The sequence below is a fragment of the Rhinatrema bivittatum genome, chromosome 6 (assembly GCF_901001135.1).
Source record: "Rhinatrema bivittatum chromosome 6, aRhiBiv1.1, whole genome shotgun sequence".
NCBI lineage: Eukaryota > Metazoa > Chordata > Amphibia > Gymnophiona > Rhinatrematidae > Rhinatrema > Rhinatrema bivittatum.
The window spans coordinates 356,452,569-356,474,803 of record NC_042620.1 but is presented as its reverse complement, the minus strand read 5'-3'; the positions used below and the strand labels follow the sequence as shown (position 1 = coordinate 356,474,803).

The 22,235-nt window shown below is 42.1% G+C and overlaps 1 protein-coding gene across 3 annotated transcripts in view; it reads right to left on the bottom strand.

The window, feature by feature from the left end:
* The window catches only part of GRIA3 (glutamate ionotropic receptor AMPA type subunit 3), a 759,693-nt gene that overhangs the window by 243,367 nt on the left and 494,091 nt on the right, over nt 1–22,235 (bottom strand). For all 3 annotated transcript variants that reach the window (XR_003857595.1, XM_029607859.1, XM_029607861.1), the window contains exons 8-10: nt 17,705–17,809; nt 4,068–4,175; nt 3,148–3,354 (exon numbers count right to left, since the gene is read on the bottom strand). Coding sequence is in view for 2 of the 3 variants with exons in the window: in XM_029607859.1 (XP_029463719.1) it covers nt 3,148–3,354; nt 4,068–4,175; nt 17,705–17,809 (420 nt within the window). In the remaining variant the exon portion in view is untranslated. The remainder of the gene's footprint in view (nt 1–3,147; nt 3,355–4,067; nt 4,176–17,704; nt 17,810–22,235) is intronic.

Below are 22,235 nucleotides of genomic sequence, written 5' to 3'. Positions count from 1 at the left end.
TATAATATCCAATATTATTTACTTTTGCATTTTGAGACAAAATGATATCTGTATTCTATTTTGACATGTTATATCATGATATTTGTAAAAATTAATAAAGTATAAATTTAAAAAATATATATTTTTCATTTTGAAACTAAAAGAAATGAATTAGGGTCCCCATGAAACATTTTAAAATGAAACACTTTTTCCTGCTTCAAATGCCTAGTGTGCTGTGGCGGTTAAAAAGGAAAATAGAATATTAGGAATTATTTGGGAAGGAATAGAGAACAAAACTGAATGCTAGGCTCGATGAACCTTGGTCTGACCCAGGATGGCACTTCTTATGCCTTTCTGCCACTGATACCACATATACTTTACTAGTGATGGTAAAACTTCCTATGGATTTCCAATGTACAAATGTTTTTATACATTTTAGTACATTGGGCCTTAAATTCCCCTTGAATGCTCGCCTTAAAATTGATGCATTAATCCACAATAATGACAGATTTTAATGCGGCTTAGTGCATAGACCACTAGGTGACATACTTATATAAAGTTACCCTCTCTAGTTAACTACCACACTATTCACATTCTTGTATATTAGTCAGAAAATATTCACTTCCTTCAAACAGGTGAGTTTTGAAAAAGTTTGTGGTGCTAGAAATTGAGAGAGAGCACTGTGCTGAGCAAGAGTTACACCTGACTGGATTTCATTGGATGTGGGGAAATCCACCTGTGGGACTACCACAATCCCCCTGTGGGACTACCACAATCTACAATGCGGCCACTGCAAATATTACAAAACTCAGCTGCTAGAATTTTGACTGGCAAAAAAAGAATGACCACATAACAGGAACACTTGGGGGTAGATTTTTTAAAAAAGCGCGATTGCGTACTTTTGTTTGCGCAGCAGGCGCAAACAAAAGTACGCCGAGCCGCGCAGCCTGCCTCCGTTCCCTCTGAGGCCGCTCCGAAATCAGAGCGGCCTCAGAGGGAACTCTCTTTCACCCTCCCCTCACCATCCCCTCCCTTCCCCTACCTAACCCACCCCCCCGGCCCTATCTAACCCCCCCCCCCTACCTTTATCCATGGATTTACGCCTCCCGGAGGGAGACGTAAATCCACGCGCGCCAGCGGGCTGCTGGCGCGCCGAGACCCGACCTGGGGGCAGTTCCGGAGGGCGCGGCCACGCCCCTGGAACGCCCCGGCCCGAAACCACGCCCCCAAAACGCCGCGTCGTTCGGCCCCACCCCCAACACGCCCCCTTCCAAAAACCCCAGGACCTACGCGCGTCTCGGGGTTCTGCGCACGCCGGCGGCCTATGGAAAATAGGCGCACAAGGCCCTGCTCACGTAAATCCGGGCGGATTTACGCGAGCAGGGCTTTTAAAATCCGCCCCTTGCTGAATTACACTGGCTCCCAATTGAACAAAGGATACAATATAAGGCTTTATGTATAATTCATAAACTAATCCACGATGAAAAAGCCGACTGGCTTAACACTGCACTACGCGTACATGTCCCGCAAAGAAATCTGAGATCTGCTAATAAGGCTCTACTAACTGTCCCTCTGTTAAAACAGCATGCCTCACGCAAGTAAGGGAAAGAGCTCTATCCCTGGTTGGCCCAGTGCTATGGAACACCATGCCACTCGAAATAAGGCTGCAGAGAAATCTGAAAATTTTCAAAACAAATCTGAAAACCTGGCTCTTTAAACAAGCTTTTTATAAAGATAAAGAGAAGGAGAAAAACAGTTGATTGATAAGGACGCACCAAACTTGAAGTTGTTAATTATAAGATACAAATGCATATTAATGTTAAATACAAAACCGCCTAATATGATCCTGATATACAAGCTTAAATTACACATATAGTTTTATATAAAATTGTTACCATACTGTGATGGCACATGATTAAGTTGTAATCTATACCACTCATTCTTTCATTATCATGCCTTACTGTAAACCGTTGTGATGGTTAACTAACTTAACGACGGTATAGAAGAATTAGTAAATAAATAAATAAATAAATAAATAAATAAATGTCAGTACCACCAGTATGGCGCCCCATAACATCAGAATTAATTCATTGGAAGTATTCCCAGAGATGATAGCATCTCCCAGAGAGATGTTGCAGGGTTTTGTTTTGTTTTTTGGAAGATCCTCTTGATTATCTATGGCTCTTGGCACATGGACATTCTTGCCTCTTTTCTATTTGAATATAGTCATTTGGTTATTGTATTAGTTCTGTTGGTCCAGACCAGCATGCAGTCGAATATTTATTTAACTTCTGGAAAGGTTTACAAATATTCAGAAGTTCTGCAGAACACACAAAGAATTCATCTGATTTCATTTTAAACAACTAAATGCTTGTGACCTCATTCGGTCTTTAGCAAAAGCATGTAAGATGATGACATTTTAGCACTATTCCAATAATGTAAACCACCACTAAGGAGCTGCTTCAATCCACTCATCTGTCCATGAGTCCAAAGGTTTCTAAACTTTCAGGAAAACTCATCTGTTAGTTCCAAACAGGGGCTGGGGGATGGAGAAGGAGCATGGGTCCGGCACCCAGTCTATTGTACATAACTTTTATCCGATACGGGCGAGGAATTTTTCAGTTGCGTTAAAGTTTGAAATGCACCTGAAAATCCATGCATAAGCATGGTTTTCACTTTTTTGTTTAAATGAATACTTGATTTTGTTGCGCGCCCGGGCCTGCTCACCTTCTTCCTAGCTCTGCGGGTCCCGGACTCACCTCCCCTGCTGCTGCGGCAAACCAGCTGCGTCCTCGGCTTCGGGCAGCGACGTCCCCAGCTTCCTCTAGCACTTAACTTAACCAGATGAGTTGGAATATCGCTACTTAGTCATTTAAGTTAACTGGATAAGTAGCTCTTCCCCAGAAAACTCATATTCCGCCTACAAATTATCTGGCTAACTACATAGCCGGATAAGTACTTATGCTGAACGGGACTGGATATTCAGCTGCCACCACTTGCATAATTATCCAGCTAAGTAGCACTGAATATCGGCTTCCTAGTGCTTGAATTCCTTATTTTTGATATGGAAAATTGAACCAGAGCTTTTGGAGAAATTCAGAACCTTGAGAAAAAAATGTCAAGCAGGTACCATCTTCTAACAATATAGCATGAATAAATCACACTTACCCCATAGACCAGTTCGCCCACCATGCCATTCCATATTTTAGTTTCAGGGTCCCTAGCTCCATATTTCCCATCTTCTACAATTGACAGTTTGTATGTTATTCCAACATGTTTTGCTATTTCATAAGCAAGGTCAACACAATATCCTTCATATCGGTTATTCCCTTCCAGTTGCTCATGGTTTTTCTTTTTCATGACATATGGATTTTCCTTTGATCAGAGAAAGGAAACATCAAAAAGATAATGACCATAACACATAGTAATGTATGGAAAATGAAAGCTGCTAGCCTCTTTTATAGAGAAGTGGCAATTTCTTGACTTGTTATGTATAGTTGAAAGGCCTGGGCATCCAAGTTAACATCAAACAAATCCAGATTTTAATGTTAAAATGCATTCATCATAGTTAAAAAAAATCTTTAGAAGAGTAATTGATACTGCTTAGATCATGAGTATATCACAGTCATAAATCAAACTTAAGATACAGAGTAAAACACATTGTTAGGGAATAAGCAATGTGATCATAGCCAGAATGTTAAGAAAATGGCATGTACTTAGTTCAGTTGCAATAAACATTATACAAACTTTAGCACTGACTATCATATACATTCTTGTACAAAGCAACTCTATTTATTTATTTTTTAAAAACACGTTATTTCCGCATAACCGGTGAAACACAATAAAGTAGAAATCTACTGATTATGGTAGGGTTCAAGCTGTTTTCCAGGGAATCAGATTTTCTTGAACAGTGAAGGCACAATTCATTTCGAGAAACCACAGACATCACAGAGCAAAAATAAATAACATTCCCAATTAAATCAAGGGGGCTGCTGATCAAAAATGAAATCTCTTCCTTCCCCATTCTTTAGATGGAGATTCTGACATTCTAAAAACTGGTTCCCACCTCCAATGAAGATACAACTCACCAGGATCGTAGTGACTACTATTGTCCTGTTTTCTACAGAGGAAGATTCATTTGTGGGTGGTTGATCAGCTGCAGGCACAAATCTTTCATATTCATTCCAGTAACCAACCTAAAAAAAACCCAACAAATTGTGGTGATAATATCTATCACAAGGCTTTCCAAATCTGCTGGGCTTTCAGAATATATACAGGGAGGGTAGATATTAAATAGGGATTTATCTGACTAAGCAATGACATCTGAATATTAGGGATGTGAATCGTTTTAGGACGATTAAAATTATCGTCCGATAATTTTAATATCGTCTTAAACCGTTATGGAACACAATACAATAGAGATTCTAACGATTTATCGTTATAAATCGTTAGAATCGTAAGCCGGCACACTAAAACCCCCTAAAACCCACCCCCGACCCTTTAAATTAAATCCCCCACCCTCCCGAACCCCCCCCCCAAATGACTTAAATAACCTGCGGGTCCAGCGGCGGTCCGGAACGGCAGCGGTCCGGAACGGGCTCCTGCTACTGAATCTTGTTGTCTTCGGCCGGCGCCATTTTCCAAAATGGCGCCGAAAAATGGCGGCGGCCATAGACGAACACGATTGGACGGCAGGAGGTCCTTCCGGACCCCCGCTGGACTTTTGGCAAGTCTTGTGGGGGTCAGGAGGCCCCCCCCAAGCTGGCCAAAAGTTCCTGGAGGTCCAGCGGGGGTCAGGGAGCGATTTCCCGCCGCGAATCGTTTTCGTACGGAAAATGGCGCCGGCCATACGCGTATGGCCGGCGCCATTTTCCGTACGGAAAATGGCGCAGGCAGGAGATCGACTGCAGGAGGTCGTTCAGCGAGGGTTCCGGCGCCTCGCTGAACGACCTCCTGCAGTCGATCTCCTGCCGGCGCCATTTTCTGTACGAAAACGATTCGCGGCGGGAAATCGCTCCCTGACCCCCGCTGGACCTCCAGGAACTTTTGGCCAGCTTGGGGGGGGCCTCCTGACCCCCACAAGACTTGCCAAAAGTCCAGCGGGGGTCCGGAAGGACCTCCTGCCGTCCAATCGTGTTCGTCTATGGCCGCCGCCATTTTTCAGCGCCATTTTGGAAAATGGCGCCGGCCGAAGACAAGAAGATTCAGTAGCAGGAGCCCGTTCCGGACCGCTGCCGTTCCGGACCGCCGCTGGACCCGCAGGTTATTTAAGTCATTTGGGGGGGGTTCGGGAGGGTGGGGGATTTAATTTAAAGGGTCGGGGGTGGGTTTTAGGGGGTTTTAATGTGCCGGTTTTGCGATTTTACGTTTTTTCGATTTTTTACGATTTTTCACGATATTTTACCCCCCCAAACGGCAACAATACGATTCCCTCCCCCTCCCAGCCGAAATCGATCGTTAAGACGATCGAGGACACGATTCACATCTCTACTGAATATCTGGCTGTGCTCAGCAGCTGCCACTTAGCTAGATTACTTATCTGACTAAGTAGTTAGCTGGCTAAGTGGTGGGCGGAACAGGGGCATAATGGGGAGGAGCTACTTATCCAGCTAACGGGCCGATACAGTAAACTGCTCTGCTGGGCACACGATTCAGGAAGCAAAGATATGCAAATTAGGGCCCGCAGTAAAAAGGAGGCGCTAGGGACACTAGCGCATCCCTATCGCGTCCTTATTGGCAGAAGCGGCAGCTGTCAATGGGTTTGACAGCTGATGCTTAATTTTACCGGCGTCAGTTGTCGAATCCGCTGAGAGCCACGGGTTCGGAAAATGGACGCTGGCAAAATTGAGCATCCGTCTTCCAACCCGTGGGCTGCGGGCAGATTTTTAATTTTTTTTTATTTTTGGGGTCTCCGACTTAATATCGCTATGATATTAAGTTGGAGGGTGTACAGAAAAGCAGTTTTTTTCTGCTTTTCTGTACACTTGCCCGGTGCCGTCTGAAATTAACTCCTGCCTTTGGCCAGGCATTAATTTCTGAAAGTAAAATGTGCGGCTTCGCTGCACATTTTACTTTCTGTATCACGTGGGAATAACTAATAGGCCCATCAACATGCATTTGCATGATGCGGGCGCTATTAGTTTCAAGGGGGTTGGCCGCGCGTATTACCCATTACTATATAAGGGGTAATAATAGCGCATCAGAAACGCGCGGCCAAACGGGGGCTAAAGGTGCGCTCGGCCAAGTGCACCATACTGAATCGGCCCGTAAGTTAGCTGAATAAGGGGCAATATTTAGACTTCTCTGGCTAACCCCTGGATTCATCAAAATGCTATAAATATAGTGGAAATAGTGCCCACGATAAAAAAGGGGGTGAGGTTAGGCTAATTTTCCTGCTTCCGCATCGCATAGGTATTTTCCACAATGCGTGATACATTTATCGTACCCATTTTATTTTTTGCATCGCATGCTAAGTAATCCACCTCAGGCACGATACTGACCAAAAATGTTTTTTTTTTTGCAAATGGCGGTTTAGGCTGTGAGAGAAAGAAAATCTTCACTGATGGCACCTTTGCTGTTCATACATCTGACTGGATATGTAAAACTCCCCCTCCAATGTATTCGACATTAGGAGCTGCTCATTACCATTAACTCCGCTCAAATTCCTCCCTCTTGCATAGCAAATGGAAATTTGCATATTAATGCGTGTTGCGCTATTTACTGCATGCATTATGGCGTTATGCACTAGCGTTAAGGCCCTAATGCAAAATGATAAATGACCCTGTAAGTTAGCCAGATAAGCTAGACCTGCTGTATCGTTTGTTCGGCTGCGGGAAGGCTCCACAATCAGCCACACTTACCCCCGAATGCCTCCAACGCAGCTAGGACGCTGCCATGCCAATCTTGCCCTGGTCCTCCTTAGGTGCATGCGCACAGCGCCGCATCTTAAAGGCCTTGCAGTGGGAAACATTTCTTCTGGCACCCACTGATGACATCATATGGCTAGGTACTTAATCCCCAGCCATGCTACATGTTCACCTGCTCTTGCACTGCATGTTGCTTGCTGACTCCGTGCCTTGCCTTGCTGTTTTCTTGCCTTTCCCTGTTCATTCTAGCCATGACTTGGTCTCTTGTACACAGTCTTTATCTTGTCTGATCGTCTCTGCCTGACTCCTGGTTCTGAGTCTAGCTTTGGACTCTGACTATGATTCTGGACTGACGCTTGCCCTGACCTCTGTCTGGACCTCGACATTGCTGTTATGACCGTCGGTCGCAGATCGCTTTGACTGCATCTACTCACATCCTGTACTGTCCTGCTTCCCTCTCCGGGCCTGCTCGTGGCTGGAGCCAGCCTGTACTGCCGTGTATCTCCTGGTCCCTTGTGGCGGCCAGGACACCACCGCCATCTACGCCGACTCTGGGCCTTCCTAGGCGCGCGCGCCACCGCGCCCCTCTTTTGAAGTTGCTTCAGCGGGAACCTCAGGGGCATCCCTCATTGATGACATCATTGGATCTGGGTTCTTAAGCACCGCCTTCACCCCCTACTAGCTCCTGTCTCCTTGGACCTGTGTGACTGTCTCGGACCCTTCTTGGACTTTGGACCCTGGTTCAGGTACCTGCTCTTCGGGGGCCTGTGTGCGCTCTCTCCAGAGACTTGATCTCCTGGCTTCCCCCGCTCCTCAGGCTAGCCCTGCGCTTTCCAGGAACTCTACCTGCCGGCTCCCCACTCCTCGGGGTTGCCGCTGAGACGCCCTTGCCACTTGGGAGACCTATCTCTGTGCTTCCCCACTCCTCGGGGCAGTGCCTACGAGCTACTCCAGGGACTGCCTATGCATCCCTGCTGCTTGGGGCAGTGACTACGTTCCATCCAGAGACTGTTCGTGCTTTCCCGCTCCTCGGAGCAGTGCCTAAGTTTTACTCCAGAGACTGTCTGTGCTTCCCCGCTCCTCAGGGGAAGCACAGAGATAGGTCTCCCAAGTGGCAAGAGATAGGCAGAGATAGGTATCCCCGGTGTTAGCTGGCACTTCCCCGATCCTCGGGGATATCTACGTCATCACTTGGAGATCCGACTTGTGCTTCCCCGCTCCGCAGGGTAGCCTACATCATCGCATCAGTACCTCCCTTGCTATGCAGCTCTGCCTCTTGGGGTTGCCTCAGCAGTATACCTCCGGCGCTCCTTGCCTCCTGCTTCGCGCTCCTTGAGCCTGCCTGGCACCACCCTCTTGGAGGTCTCCGCCTAGGTACTGCTCTCCAGCCTACCAACTTCCTGTGGGGTCCCTCACCGCTATGTCTCCCACCCCGCTCCTCGGGACCTTCCCACAGATTCTCTCTCAGAGCTCCTGTTGTATCAGACCTCACCTCCTGGTGGTATGGTCCTGTGGGGCTCCTCCCCACAGGTGGTAACAACTCCCACCTCAGTCCAAGGGCCCACAAAACCCACAAATCATAACAATTGCCTGATCTCCTCCTGCCCCAACCTTGGACTGGGCCTCGACACTGCATGTTTCCCACCTACTCCGACCTCTGCCTGAACCTCGGCACCACTTATTTGCTGCCCATCCTGACCTTGGCCTGCTACTCGACTTCATCTGACTGCTCCATACAGGACCTTCTCCTATGCCCTGCTGGCCCCTGGAACAGGGCTGGTATAGGTGAATCCCTGTACCTAGTCCTTGCAAGAGCGTGTCCACCTGCTGTTGGCATGGGTCTAGTGGGTTCACCTGCTAGGCTGCATCATCCGTGCCACAGCCAAAGTTAGCCAGATAGCCAACTAAGTTGGCTAACTCAAAAGTTATCCAGGTATAAGTAGCACAGCTAACTTACCTAGCTGGATAATTTTTAAATATCTTTCTCAAACAATATGCATGGATAGATTTACATATATTGGGTCTCCAATGTATGCAGTTTTATCTCATACATATTCATTATGGATCTCCTGTAAATCTGATTGGCTGTGGGGTCTCCTGGACAGGTTTGGGAAGCTCTGATCTACCATGTATATATTTTACAACTAATGTTGTAAACTATAAAATGGCAGGTAGCTGCTGACATTCTAGTGGTATAAACAATCAAGGATCAAGGATGGGACCACCAATATCATGCATTGTGGTTTAGTGACAAGAGAAGGTACAGGAACAAAAACTGCATTAGAATGCTCCGACTACTAAAATTATCCTTGACAAGTCCACTCCTCATGACCCACCCACAACTCTGGTTTTCAGCATAACCAAAATAGGCAAGTTAAACTTGCTCACAGATCAAACATCTGCCAAAATTGGTGGCTGAGAAGGGGAGACCACTGGACTACTGCTTGCATGGATCACAGAAAATCAAATGGAAGACTGCACATACTTCTTTTCAAAACATAGTTTCTACTGATATATGCAGATACTTTCGAATACTGGGGAGAACAGTTTTCAGTGGCATCCGGTCACATTAATCATGATTAACATGGCTAGATTGCCGTTTTGAGAACTGTGTCCCCACTCCTCCCATGCAGCCCAAGGTATCTGCATTGCTTCACATTGTGCGTACTTTTAGCTGCACCAAATGGGTGAGGGTGAAGGGTGTGGTTAGGGTGTGGAAGGTAAAATACATGCAGGGAGTTCATTTTGAACTCTCAGTGGTTACTTTCCCTACATATACTTTGTATCAGTGGGCAAGCAATGCATACTCGGTGTCCATGCTTGCCCAGACCTGCAACCTTCTCGGCCATTCATATTGCTCTCTTAAGATTGTAATATGCAAGGATTCAATATTAATGTCTTTAACTGTGCTTAGAACAACAAATCGTTTTGGATTTTTAAGGTTCAAACACCTGGTTTCTCATAATACCAGCTCTTACAGAAGTGAAGATGTGATGCATCCACTCGGAACATATATTGCCCACTCTAAAGCATGTGGCCTGTATGCTGTATGTATTTGTCTCAGTCAGGTGGCCAGATGACTGACTTTTATGTACTATTTCAGCAAATTGAAAAGCAGCTGGCTCATAAGAATACTAATATCCAAACTTCTCGATAATTAAGAGCGAGGTATTTGCCACAATAATAGTAGGTAATCATAGAAGACCAAAACACCTCTATTCTGAAAACACTTTCCCAAAAACTTGATTCAAAATTATTTTTTGTAATTTAAATGACCTCATATTAGGCTTTTAGCAGTGCATAATTTGCACGGTCATTTAGCCTTTGTGTGCTGTTTTTGTGCAGGATAGCATATAGCATTCTCTACTACCGCACTTCATATAATCATTGGTCATTCAAATATTTTCTCTTTGCCATTCGTGTCAATACACCATTGTGAGCAAATAAAGATTTGTGAAGTTTCTCCGTATCTTTAATGTACTTCAAAGGTCATTTTTGAATATATCATTTCCGCAAATTGCATTTAAGCAAGCATACCACAAAGGGAATGAAGAGTAGAATCCAGAGAATTGTATGATGCAGTCTGAAGAACTCACACACACACACACATCAGCTTACTCAAATGGTGTGTGTGTATATATTTTATCTTACTTTACCTCTATTAGATTACTTAAGTGTGGTCCTCTGTTTGCAAACTATTCATTGTTTTAGATTTTTATTTTTATTATATATTTTTGTAATTTTGAGCTTTTATAATTTGATAATCTTTATGTTCTTTTAAATTTAAATCTTTATTTACATTTGTTTTTTATTTAGTTATGTAAACCGTTTTGATTAAACACTGTTTGTAAAGACGGTATACAAACACTTTTAAATAAATAAATAAATAAATAAGTGTTAATTTATCTTATAGCCGATATACTTAAAGTTGACATGACTTATCACCACCACTAAGTAATATTTAATATGAAACTATGTTACAGTATTTTGATGGCACCTGTTAAGTTAATATAATTCAACACATTGAAGTTTGAAATTATGTGCCTTATTGTGAACCGTTGTGATGGCAACTAGCTTAACAATGGTATAGAAAAGATTTTAAATAAATAAAATAAATAAATTGTAACATTTCAGCTACTTAGCTTTTGTGAAGAAACAGTGACTCAATGCCTTGAGGTATCTGACAAGCTGCCCTCTCTATATCCGGCCATGTTGAGCCTCGGTATCGAAAAAAACGGCATCCCTGTCATCGATGAGATGATCGATAATTATTGTAACGGTACTCATCAGAAGAAACTTGGACATTTGATGCTGCCGGATATATAGTAGGAGGGGTGGTATAATCTTCTTCCGAGCCTGAAGATGAGTCATCCGAATTAGCAAAGGCAACTTTTCTTGGTTTTGTGATTTGGCGACATTGCCACGGATATACTGTACTTGCAGAATAATCTTTTTCGTATCGCTTACATTTTGAGATTTTATTCTGACGTAGATCAGCACAGAATTTTTCTATTATTTGATTATGCTCATGAAGTTTTTTATCATAGTCTTCTATTTTTTCCATGGACTGTAGTGATGTCTTAATTTCTTCACATGAGTTCCTTACTGTCTCTGCCATTTTCCCAGTGGTTTCTACTATAAGAAGCATAATGTCCAAGGAACATTTGTTTAAAATAGCAATCCATTTGTTGACAAAAACTTCATCTTCTGCATATAATGAAGGTTCAAGATTGATTCGTAGACCTCTTGGGATCCTTTCAGTCTTGATGTATTGTAGTAAGGTAGAAACCTGTAAATCAGAATGGATGAGACGCTTATGTTTATCTAACAATGAGTTCCAAATTTTATTATCTGATGGTTCCGGTTCATCAAGTATCAGAGAGCTTGTGCTATGTGCTGTTTAGTATAGCTGAAAACGTTAGACCACATTTTAGGTGCCAAGTATATATGAGAAGAAAAATTGAAGAATACTAATATCCAAACTTCTCGATAATTAAGAGTGAGGTATTTGCCACAACAATAGTAGGTAATCATAGAAGACCAAAACCAAAACACCTCTGTTTTGATTACCTACTATTGTGGCAAATACCTCGCTCCTAATTATCGAGAAGTTTGGATATTAGTATTCTTCAGTTTTTCTTCTCAAATATACTTGGCACCTAAAATGTGGTCTAACATGTTCAGCTATACCGAACAGCACATAGCACAAGTTCTCCAAGGCACCCTGCTACTTGATGAAACGGAACCATCAGATAAGAAAACTTGGAATTCATTGTTAAGTACACATAGGCGTCTCATCCGTTCTGATTTACATGTTTCTACCTTACTACAATACATCAAGACTGAAAGGATCCCAAGAGGTCTACGAATCAATCTTGAACCTTCATTATATGCAGAAGATGAAGTTTTTGTCAACAAATGGATTGCTATTTTAAACAAATGTTCCTTGGACATTATGCTTCTTATAGTAGAAACCACTGGGACAATAGCAGAGACAGTAAGGAACTCATGTGAAGAAATTAAGACATCACTACGGTCCATGGAAAAAATAGAAGACTATGATAAAAAACTTCATGAGCATAATCAAATGACAGAAAAATTCTGTGCTGATCTACGTCAGAATAAAATCTCAAAATTTAAGCGAGATGAAAAAGATTATTCTGCAAGTACAGTATATCCGTGGCAACCTGGTGCGAAGGTGGCGGACTTCAAGCGTCACCTAGATAAGATTTTAGACAGTGCTGGGGAGGAGCCGGCTGTCATGGTACATGTGGGCACCAACGACATAGGAAAATGTGGGAGGGAGGTTCTGGAAGCCAAATTTAGGCTCTTAGGCAGAAAGCTTAAATCCAGAACCTCCAGGGTAGCATTCTCTGAAATGCTCCCTGTTCCACACGCAGGTTCACCAGAGGCAGGCAGAGCTCCGGAGTCTCAATGCGTGGATGAGACGATGGTGCAAGGAAGAGGGATTCAGTTTTGTTAGGAACTGGGGAACCTTTTGGGGAAGGGGGAGTCTCTTCCAAAGGGATGGGCTCCACCTTAACCAGGGTGGAACCAGACTGCTGGCGCTAACCTTTAAAAAGGAGATAGAGCAGCTTTTAAACTAGAACAAAGGGGAAAGCCGACAGTCGCTCAGCAGTGCATGGTTCGGAAAGAGGTATCTTCAAAGGATACTAATGATGCATTAGAATTAGGGCATCCCAACAGTGAGGTTCCAATAATTAGAAAAATAGTCCAAGTGACTGTAACTAAAAACTCACCTGAGCTAAAAAATTCTAACTTATCCATATCAATTAAAAAGCAGAATGAAAATACAAACAAAAAACAAACTTTGAAATGTTTGTATGCTAATGCCAGAAGTCTAAGAAGTAAGATGGGAGAATTAGAATGTATAGCAGTGAATGATGACATAGACTTAATTGGCATCTCAGAGACATGGTGGAAAGAGGATAACCAATGGGACAGTGCTATACCGGAGTACAAATTATATCGCAATGAAAGAGGAGCACCCGGGAGGAGGTGTGGCGCTTTATGTCCGGGATGGCATAGAGTCCAACAGGATAAACATCCTGCATGAGACTAAATACAAAATTGAATCTTTATGGGTAGAAATCCCTTGTGTGTCTGGGAAGACTATAGTGATAGGGGTATACTACCGTCTACCTGGTCAAGATGGTGAAACGGACAGTGAAATGCTAAGAGAAATTAGGGAAGCTAACCAAATTGGTAGTGCAGTAATAATGGGAGAGTTCAATTACCCCAATATTGACTGGGTAAATGTATCATCGGGACACGCTAGAGAGATAACGTTCCTGGATGGAATAAATTATAGCTTTATGGAGCAATTGGTTCAGGAACCGATGAGAGAGGGAGAAATTTTAGATCTAATTCTCAGTGGAGCACAAGACTTGGTGAGAGAGGTAACGGTGGTGGGGCCGCTTGGCAATAGTGATCATAATATGATCAAATTTGATTTAATGACTGGAAGAGGAACAGTGTGCAAATCCAAGGCTCTCGTGCTTAACTTTCAAAAGGGAAACTTTGATAAAGTGAGAAAAATTGTTAGAAAAAAACTGAAAGGAGCAGCTACAAAAGCAAAAAATTGTTAAAAAATACCATTCTAGAAGCACAGTCTAGATGTATTCCACACATTAAGACAGGTGGAAAGAAGGCAAAACGATTACCGGCAAGGTTAAAAGGGGAGGTGAAAGAAGCTATTTTAGCCAAAAGATCTTCATTCAAAAATTGGAAGAAGGATCCAACAGAAGAAAATAGGATAAAGCATAAACGGCAAGTTAAATGTAAGACATTGATAAGACAGGCTAAGAGAGAATTTGAAAAGAAGTTGGCTGTAGAGGCAAAAACTCACAGTAAAAACTTTTAAAAATATATCCGAAGCAGAAAGCCTGTGAGAAAGTCAGTTGGACCGTTAGATGATCGAGGGATTAAAGGGGCACTTAGAGAAGATAAGACCATCGCAGAAAGATTAAATGATTTCTTTGCTTCGGTGTTTACTGAAGAGGATGTTGGGGAGGTACCCGTAATGGAGAAGGTTTTCATGGGTAATGATTCAGATGGACTGAATCAAATCACGGTGAACCTAGAAGATGTGGTAGGCCTGATTGATAAACTGAAGAGTAGTAAATCACCTGAACCAGATGCTATGCACCCCAGAGTTCTGAAGAACTAAAAAATAAAATTTCAGACCTATTAGTAAAAATTTGTAACCTATCATTAAAATCATCTATTGTACCTGAAGACTGGAGGATAGCTAATGTAACCCCCATATTTAAAAAGGGCTCCAGGGGAGATCCTGGAAATTACAGACCGGTTAGCCTGACTTCAGTGCTAGGAAAAATAGTGGAAAGTGTTCTAAACATCAAAATCACAGAACATATAGAAAGTCAGCATGGCTTTACCCAAGGCAAGTCTTGCCTCACAAATCTGCTTCACTTTTTTGAAGGAGTTAATAAACATGTGGATAAGGGTGAACTGGTAAATGTAGTATACTTGGATTTTCAGAAGGCGTTTGACAAAGTTCCTCATGAGAGGCTTCTAGGAAAAGTAAAAAGTCATGGGATAGGTGGCGGGATCCATAAAGTCAAGAGGCCGTCAATGAAGAGTGGGTGGCTCGCCAGAATGACGGCTACTGCCTGGAGATAATACCCTTATTCAATAAACATACACATGGTTACTGTGACTCCAACATCGCTCTAAGCTTCAACAGCAAGAGGAAATGTGGAAAAAAGAATTTGCACTCACAAAGCGGGGAGTAGCTGGCTTGTTACGGCGGTTACTACCCCAAACCAAATAAGCCTGATACTTCACTTTCAATGCATATCCAGCATAGCTCTCTGCTTCAATGGCAGGGGAGAAGAAAAACTGATACTTCACGCATATCCAGCATAGCTCTCTGCTTCAACGGCAGGGGAGAAGAAAAACTGATACTTCACACATATCCAGCATAACTCTCTGCTTCAATGGCAGGGGAGAAGAAAAACTGATACTTCACGCATAACCAGCATAGCTCTCTGCTTCAACGGCAGGGGAGAAGAAAAACTGATACTTCATGCATATCCAGCATAGCTCCCTGCTTCAAACAGCAGGGGAGAAGAAAAACAACCAATAAGGGCTGAATAACATAGTCTGGGTAAAACAAATAAGCATGGGTGTAGCTTGCTTATTGCGGCGGTTACTACCCCTACTACCCCAAACTAATCAAGCTTGATATTTCACTTGGATGCAGCTCCATCACTGCTCTCTACATTAATGGTGTGGGTGGAAGGGAAATAGAACCAAAGAGCTAAGAGAAACAGATAAGTAGAAAAAAATGTGTGAAGCTTGCTGGGCAGACTGGATGGGCCGTTTGGTCTTCTTCTGCCGTCATTTCTATGTTTCATTTCTATATGTTTCTATGTGGATTGCAAACTGGCTAAAAGACAGGAAACAGAGTAGGATTAAATGGACAATTTTCTCAGTGGAAGGGAGTGGACAGGAGTGCCTCAGGGATCTGTATTGGGACCCTTACTTTTCAATATATTTATAAATGATCTGGAAAGAAATACGACGAGTGAGATAATCAAATTTGCAGATGACACAAAATTGTTCAGAGTAGTTAAATCACAAGCAGATTGTGATAAATGGCAGGAAGACCTTGTGAGACTGGAAAATTGGGCATCCAAATGGCAGAAGAAATTAAATGTGGATCAGTGCAAGGTGATGCATATAGGGAAAAATAACCCATGCTATAATTACAGAATGTTGGGTTCCATATTAAGTGCTACAACCCAAGAAAGAGATCTAGGCGTCATAGTGGATAACACATTGAAATCGTCGGTTCAGTGTGCTGCGGCAGTCAAAAAAGCAAACAGAATGTTGGGAATTATTAGAAAGGGAATGGTGGAAAATGACATATAGAAACATAGAAACATAGAAATGACGGCAGAAGAAGACCAAACGGCCCATCCAGTCTGCCCAGCAAGCTTCACACATTTTTTCTCTCATACTTATCTGTTTCTTTTAGCTCTTGGTTCTATTTCCCTTCCTCCCCCACCATTAATGTAGAGAGCAGTGATGGAGCTGCATCCAAGTGAAATGTTCATTATTATAATGCCTCTGTATCGCTCCATGGTGAGACCGCACCTTGAATACTGTGTACAATTCTGGTCGTCACATCTCAAAAAAGATATAATTGCGATGGAGAAGGTACAGAGAAGGGCTACCAAAATGATAAGGGGAATGGAACAGCTCCCCTATGAGGAAAGACTAAAGAGGTTAGGACTTTTCAGCTTGGAGAAGAGACGGCTGAGGGGGGATATGATAGAGATGTTTAAAATTATGAGAGGTCTAGAACGGGTAGATGTGAATCGGTTATTTACTCTTTCGGATAGTTGAAAGACTAGGGGGCACTCCATGAAGTTAGCATGTGGCACATTTAAAACTAATCAGAGAAAGTTATTTTTTACTCAACGCACAATTAAACTCTGGAATTTGTTGCCAGAGGATGTGGTTAGTGCAGTTAGTATAGCGGTGTTTTAAAAAAAAGATTGGATAAGTTCTTGGACGAGAAGTCCATTACCTGCTATTAAGTTCACTTAGAGAATAGCCACTGCCATTAGCAATGGTAACATGGAATAGACTTAGTTTTTGGGTACTTGCCAGGTTCTTATGGCTTGGATTGGCCACTGTTGGAAACAGGATGCTGGGCTTGATGGACCCTTGGTCTGACCCAGTATGGCATTTTCTTATGTTCTTATTATATGAAGTGCGGTAGTAGAGAATGCTACATGCTATCCTGCACAAAAACAGCACTCAAAGGCTAAATGACCATGCAAATTATGCACTACTAAAAGCCTAATATGAGGTCATTTAAATTACAAAAAATAATTTTGAATCAAGTTTTTGGGAAAGTGTTTTGAGAATAGAGGTGTTCTGGTCTTCTATGATTACCTCATAAGAATACTATACAGCCTATATTTCAGTTCAGATTTTGCTCTGGAAACAAGCTAAAAATTAAACTGGAACATAAATTTCAAAATATTTGCAAATATTTGCAAACCCTTAAAAATACGGCAGCTAAAGGTGCCATACCTTTAATGAACATGTTGCCTTCCTATTGACTTCCATTATCTATCGTTTTCACTGATTAGCTGCCATATTCACTATCAAAAATTATACAAAAACTATGCCAAACTCACGCCCATTCTTCCAAAAGTCGTTTGCAGAAAATAATATCAAGTGAATTCTGGAGGACTTTTTTTTCAGTTATATTACATTTTTTTGTAGTTGGTTATTACCAACATTGTTTATTTGTTGTCCCTGTACAAAGCATTAGGAATTAACGTTAATTAAACACTTACTTTCTGTGGCCGACTGGCTTTCATTTCATACACATCAATAGTATAATTTGTTCTGCGTCCATAGGTGTCAAACTGGATGTTCCCAGTCATTCCTTGTACTTGTACCTCAAATATAAACCACAGTATAATATAATTATTAAACAAAAGATTGCTTAAATGATTTCCACAGTACTTGAATCATTTTGTCCGAATTAGCAGAAACCAGTCTTGCAACAACACAGTTGGGTTCTATTGCCAAATCTCCTCAAAGGACATTAATATTACACATTCCTGATCTCTAACATTATAGGATTGTAGAGGGTGACTGTGATCATTGCATGATGCTGCACATGACTGCTGACTGATTTTTCAGAGGTCAATACAGGGGAAGTAATTTTCAAAGGGCATATGTACGTGTAAGGAGCATGTACATGCTCCTTACACGTACATATGCCTAATTTATAAACCTTGAGAGCACGAGTGTGCTTGAAGATTTGCATGTAAATATTAACATGGGAAAAAGGGAGCAGTTTAGAGGAGTTCTGGAGCAGGGTTCGGAAATTTGCACACAAACTCTTATTTTGTGAGCAGTATTTACCCGTACATTGCTGAACTTGATTGTGCATTTTTACATCGGCTAATTGACACGCTCAATTGAAATAGTACTTGTCTTTTGTCTGCACAGTGTGGGTGGACTGGTGGGGGATCACAGTGAGGTGCTAGAGCTCTAGCTAAACTGATGAAAGCCTGCGTGGTGTGTGTGTGTGTGTGTGTGTGTGGTATGTGAAGGGGGAATTGGAAAACTGGTGATTCCAGTACACGCACATTTAAGTATTTTTAGAAGCAGCGTAAGTGCATATTTTATGTAACCTCTGGGCGGGACGAATCCTTCTACTTGCACCCAGGGGTACATAGGAAGAGAGATAGACCCTTTCTATGCACAGTTCTCTCTCTGTCTCTCCATGGATGAAACTGATATCCAGGTTCCAAGGCTTCCTGTGGAAGGGGACCATAGTTCCAAGGCCCTTTTACGTTAGTCCCAGTACCAGCCCCCTTTTCTTCACTGCATGTGCACTAAAATAAACACATCTAAGAAGCACTTGAGGGACATTGGGATCTCCTTCACTGATAGTTGATTAGATGACTGAAGAATATTTACAGCACTTGAGTCATGTGTCAAATAAAGTGAATAATTAACAGAACAGCAGAAAGATTAATAAATTTCTGATCTCACTTCTCTAGCAAACTGTTTTAATTTCTCCGGAAGCATACTTCTTCTACTTGATCTCTTTCTCTTCCTACTTACTCAGATTACTCATATTGAAGCTAGGAACTGAAAAGAGGATTGAACTAATTTGATAACTGTGCTGTCTCCCACTGTGGACTAGTTAGAATATCAGAACGTAAGTCCCAAATTCTCAGACCTTTCCTGAAGTACTTTAGCTCTGCTTATGAAGTACTAGGTGGGCAGTTTCTTCTCTAGTGTAGCACATCTTAGTCAGCAGCAAAAACAGTCCTTAAACCCTTTCAGCTTCTTCCCTCTAGCTAGGGACAGGACTCCTCTTCTTAGATGAAAACAACCTTCACTCCTTCTAGATGAAAGATGCCTCCTCCCAAAAGAATGGAAACTGATTACTCACTCAGCTCCAGCTGGAACAAAAACTGTCTTTTACAAAAAAAGAAAAACAAACTAGAGACAGGACGGGTGGAAAAACTTCTTTGCCTCCAAAATGAGGAGATAGCACTAAAAACAGATCCTTTAAAGTTGAAACTCCGCTGCATTGGGTCACTAACAGGTCTAAAGTCTGGAGGATCCCTTCCCTTGATTTAACCACACACATGGATGCCCCAATCCTCTGTGCACAGCTCATCCAAGAGTCTCACAAACTGAAGTCTCCCAGAATTGGATTACAAGAGAAAAATAACATCAAACTGGGCCAAACCGATAGGCAGACCCTCAAGGGAAAATCAAACTTTTCTCCTTTCCCCTCAATTATTAGATACAAATAAAAGGGCAGGAGATAGAGAGCTCCTGTCCTCTTGAAAGGATAATGAAAAATCCACAACTTAACCAATGTCTAACTAAAATCCACGAGGATTGATGGTGCTTGAGGAGGCTATCCCAGTAGAAAGAGGAATGGTCAAATATTCATAAAGTCCACTTATTTTTCAATAATAAAGTTTATATTTTTATTGAAACAAAGATGTAAAGAATGCATTTGTAATCCGTTGCACATGGAGGAGGATAAACAGTGAGAACCCACCATCGGCAGCTCCCACGTGCAGGAGTAAAACCCAGAACTCTCTTTTTATTGAATAGCTCTGAACCTCCCCAGCTAGTTAGTGCACTTCTTCTGCTAAGCAAACCAGTGATTCCTTACATTTATAAAATGCTTTCCTCCAATCTTATTTCTGGGTTATTATGCATGCATTACTACAATTATTACACTCGTAAAATATATGCGTGCACTTTTATAAAATGGGTAGAAAAGGAATGTGTTTTCTTGAATTACAAATTTACATGTGTACTGAAACATACGCATGCATTCGAGGTAGAAGTGTGGGCTCTTCAGTCAGTCCAGTTCTCCGCAGTATGGATACCAATAGGTTCTAAGATGCAGGATCAGATTTATTTATTTATTACTCTAATTCTTTGTTCTTTAGACTGGTTTCTGATTATTTATTCTTTTTATTTAAAAAATGAAATAAATTAACTGTGAAGCTCCTGCCAGGTTATAAAATACTAGCATAACTCTCCACAGATCCACTTAACGCATACACTTCTTGCCTTGTGCGCACCTTTGAAAGTCAGACTCTACATGCTGAGGACAATTTTCAGAAGGATCGAGCTGGCTAACTGGGGAACTAGACAAATCAATGCCACTACTACAGCGATTAGAAATTATAATCAATCAATCAGGTGCGGCTGCTCAATCGCTGGGATATGAAGATATTAAGAATTTAAATGCCTACTTGTGAATGATTTATTAGAAACTAGTATTTAATGACAATTTATGACACCTGTGCTGTATTCAGTGTATGCCAATGTTAATAAATTGTTTGTGTGATAATTTTAAAAATTGTTAAGGAGTAGAGGGAAAGTTTCATATAAACTCATTGGTGTCTCGGCACCACGGTTATGTGGTGGTATAATCATTAACTGACCCCCTCCCTCCTATGTGAAAATTTTTTTTGCTATAAAAGATTTTTTTCTTTCGCCTATGTGAACTCTTCCGTAAGATAAACGTAGAACTTGTTTATAAAGCCATAACAGTGCTGAATTTAAAGAGCTGAATGTGCTCTGCTTTTTAAACTATTATGGAGTAAAGTAAAGACTTCCCTTTTTGATGTTGGTATACGCTGTCCAATTTCCAACGAAAGTCCCGACACAGTCGATCCGTGTTTCAGACTGTTAGTCTTTCCTCAGGGGTGTGAAACATTGTAGGGCTGCCAACTTGATGGGAATCTAGATGAACTCCGTTCAATGCAAGCCTCTGATGAACTTGAGGTGTACGACTCTAGGCGGAGTGACTATCACTCCGTCACCGGAAGAGTAATTGTGTCTTCTCAACTGACCCTTTATATGTGCAGCTGAAAGAGTAAGTTATGACCAATGACCGTATACTAACTTGGTGACGTAATAACGCCAGCGTGAAAAGAGATTGATATACTGAATCACGACCTGATGGAGAACTCCTGTCTGGGTGGCTTGCTAACGTAATGACGTAGGCGAAGCTGTCAGGCTTGCTCGCTGGTGTGATGCCGTCAGTTGGTTCAAAAACGAATGTGTTTAAGTCCATCCATATTCACTGATCTGGTGCTCACATGAAACTGCATCAATGTGCCATATTAAACTGTTATCAGACCGTGCGGTCAGGTTCACTACCAGAACGCACTATATGCCAACGGGTTCCATGGACTGGTATACTGGAGATGGAGTTTTACAGCAACATATTCCAATTTAGATCGTCATTCATGCCCCGAGGTGCCGCGGTGGCTAAAGTGAAAATCCAAAAAGCTTCACGTTGATTAAGTAATGCTTTAATGTCCCCGCCCCTAGATGGGGCGTCCAGATGTTCCAGTACCGTCCATGTGAGATCTGCTATAATATGTCCCTTATCTGTCAGATGTTGCACCATTGGCGCTGTCATTTTTGCTGTATTGAATCTGGACTTGTGTTCTCCCAGTCTCACCTTAACTGGTCTTGAGGTACGACCGATGTATAGCTGGGGGCACGGGCAGATGATAACATAGACTACATTGCTGGATAAACAGTTTGTATTTTGCTTGCGCCAAACTTTGTATCCTGAAACGGGATCTTTCCATAGGATACCTTGGATGGTTTGTGCACACCATGTGCAATTGCCACATGGTTGATAGCCCACTAGCATCTCTTCTTGTTTGGGAATGTTGGCTTGTGCATGAACTGTGTAGTCTCTAATATTTCTGCCACGGGACATGGCAAATATAGGTGTTTCCTGAAATATGTCATGTATTGACAAAATATGCCAGTGTCTTCGTATGGCTGTCTTGATGACGTTGGATGCATCAG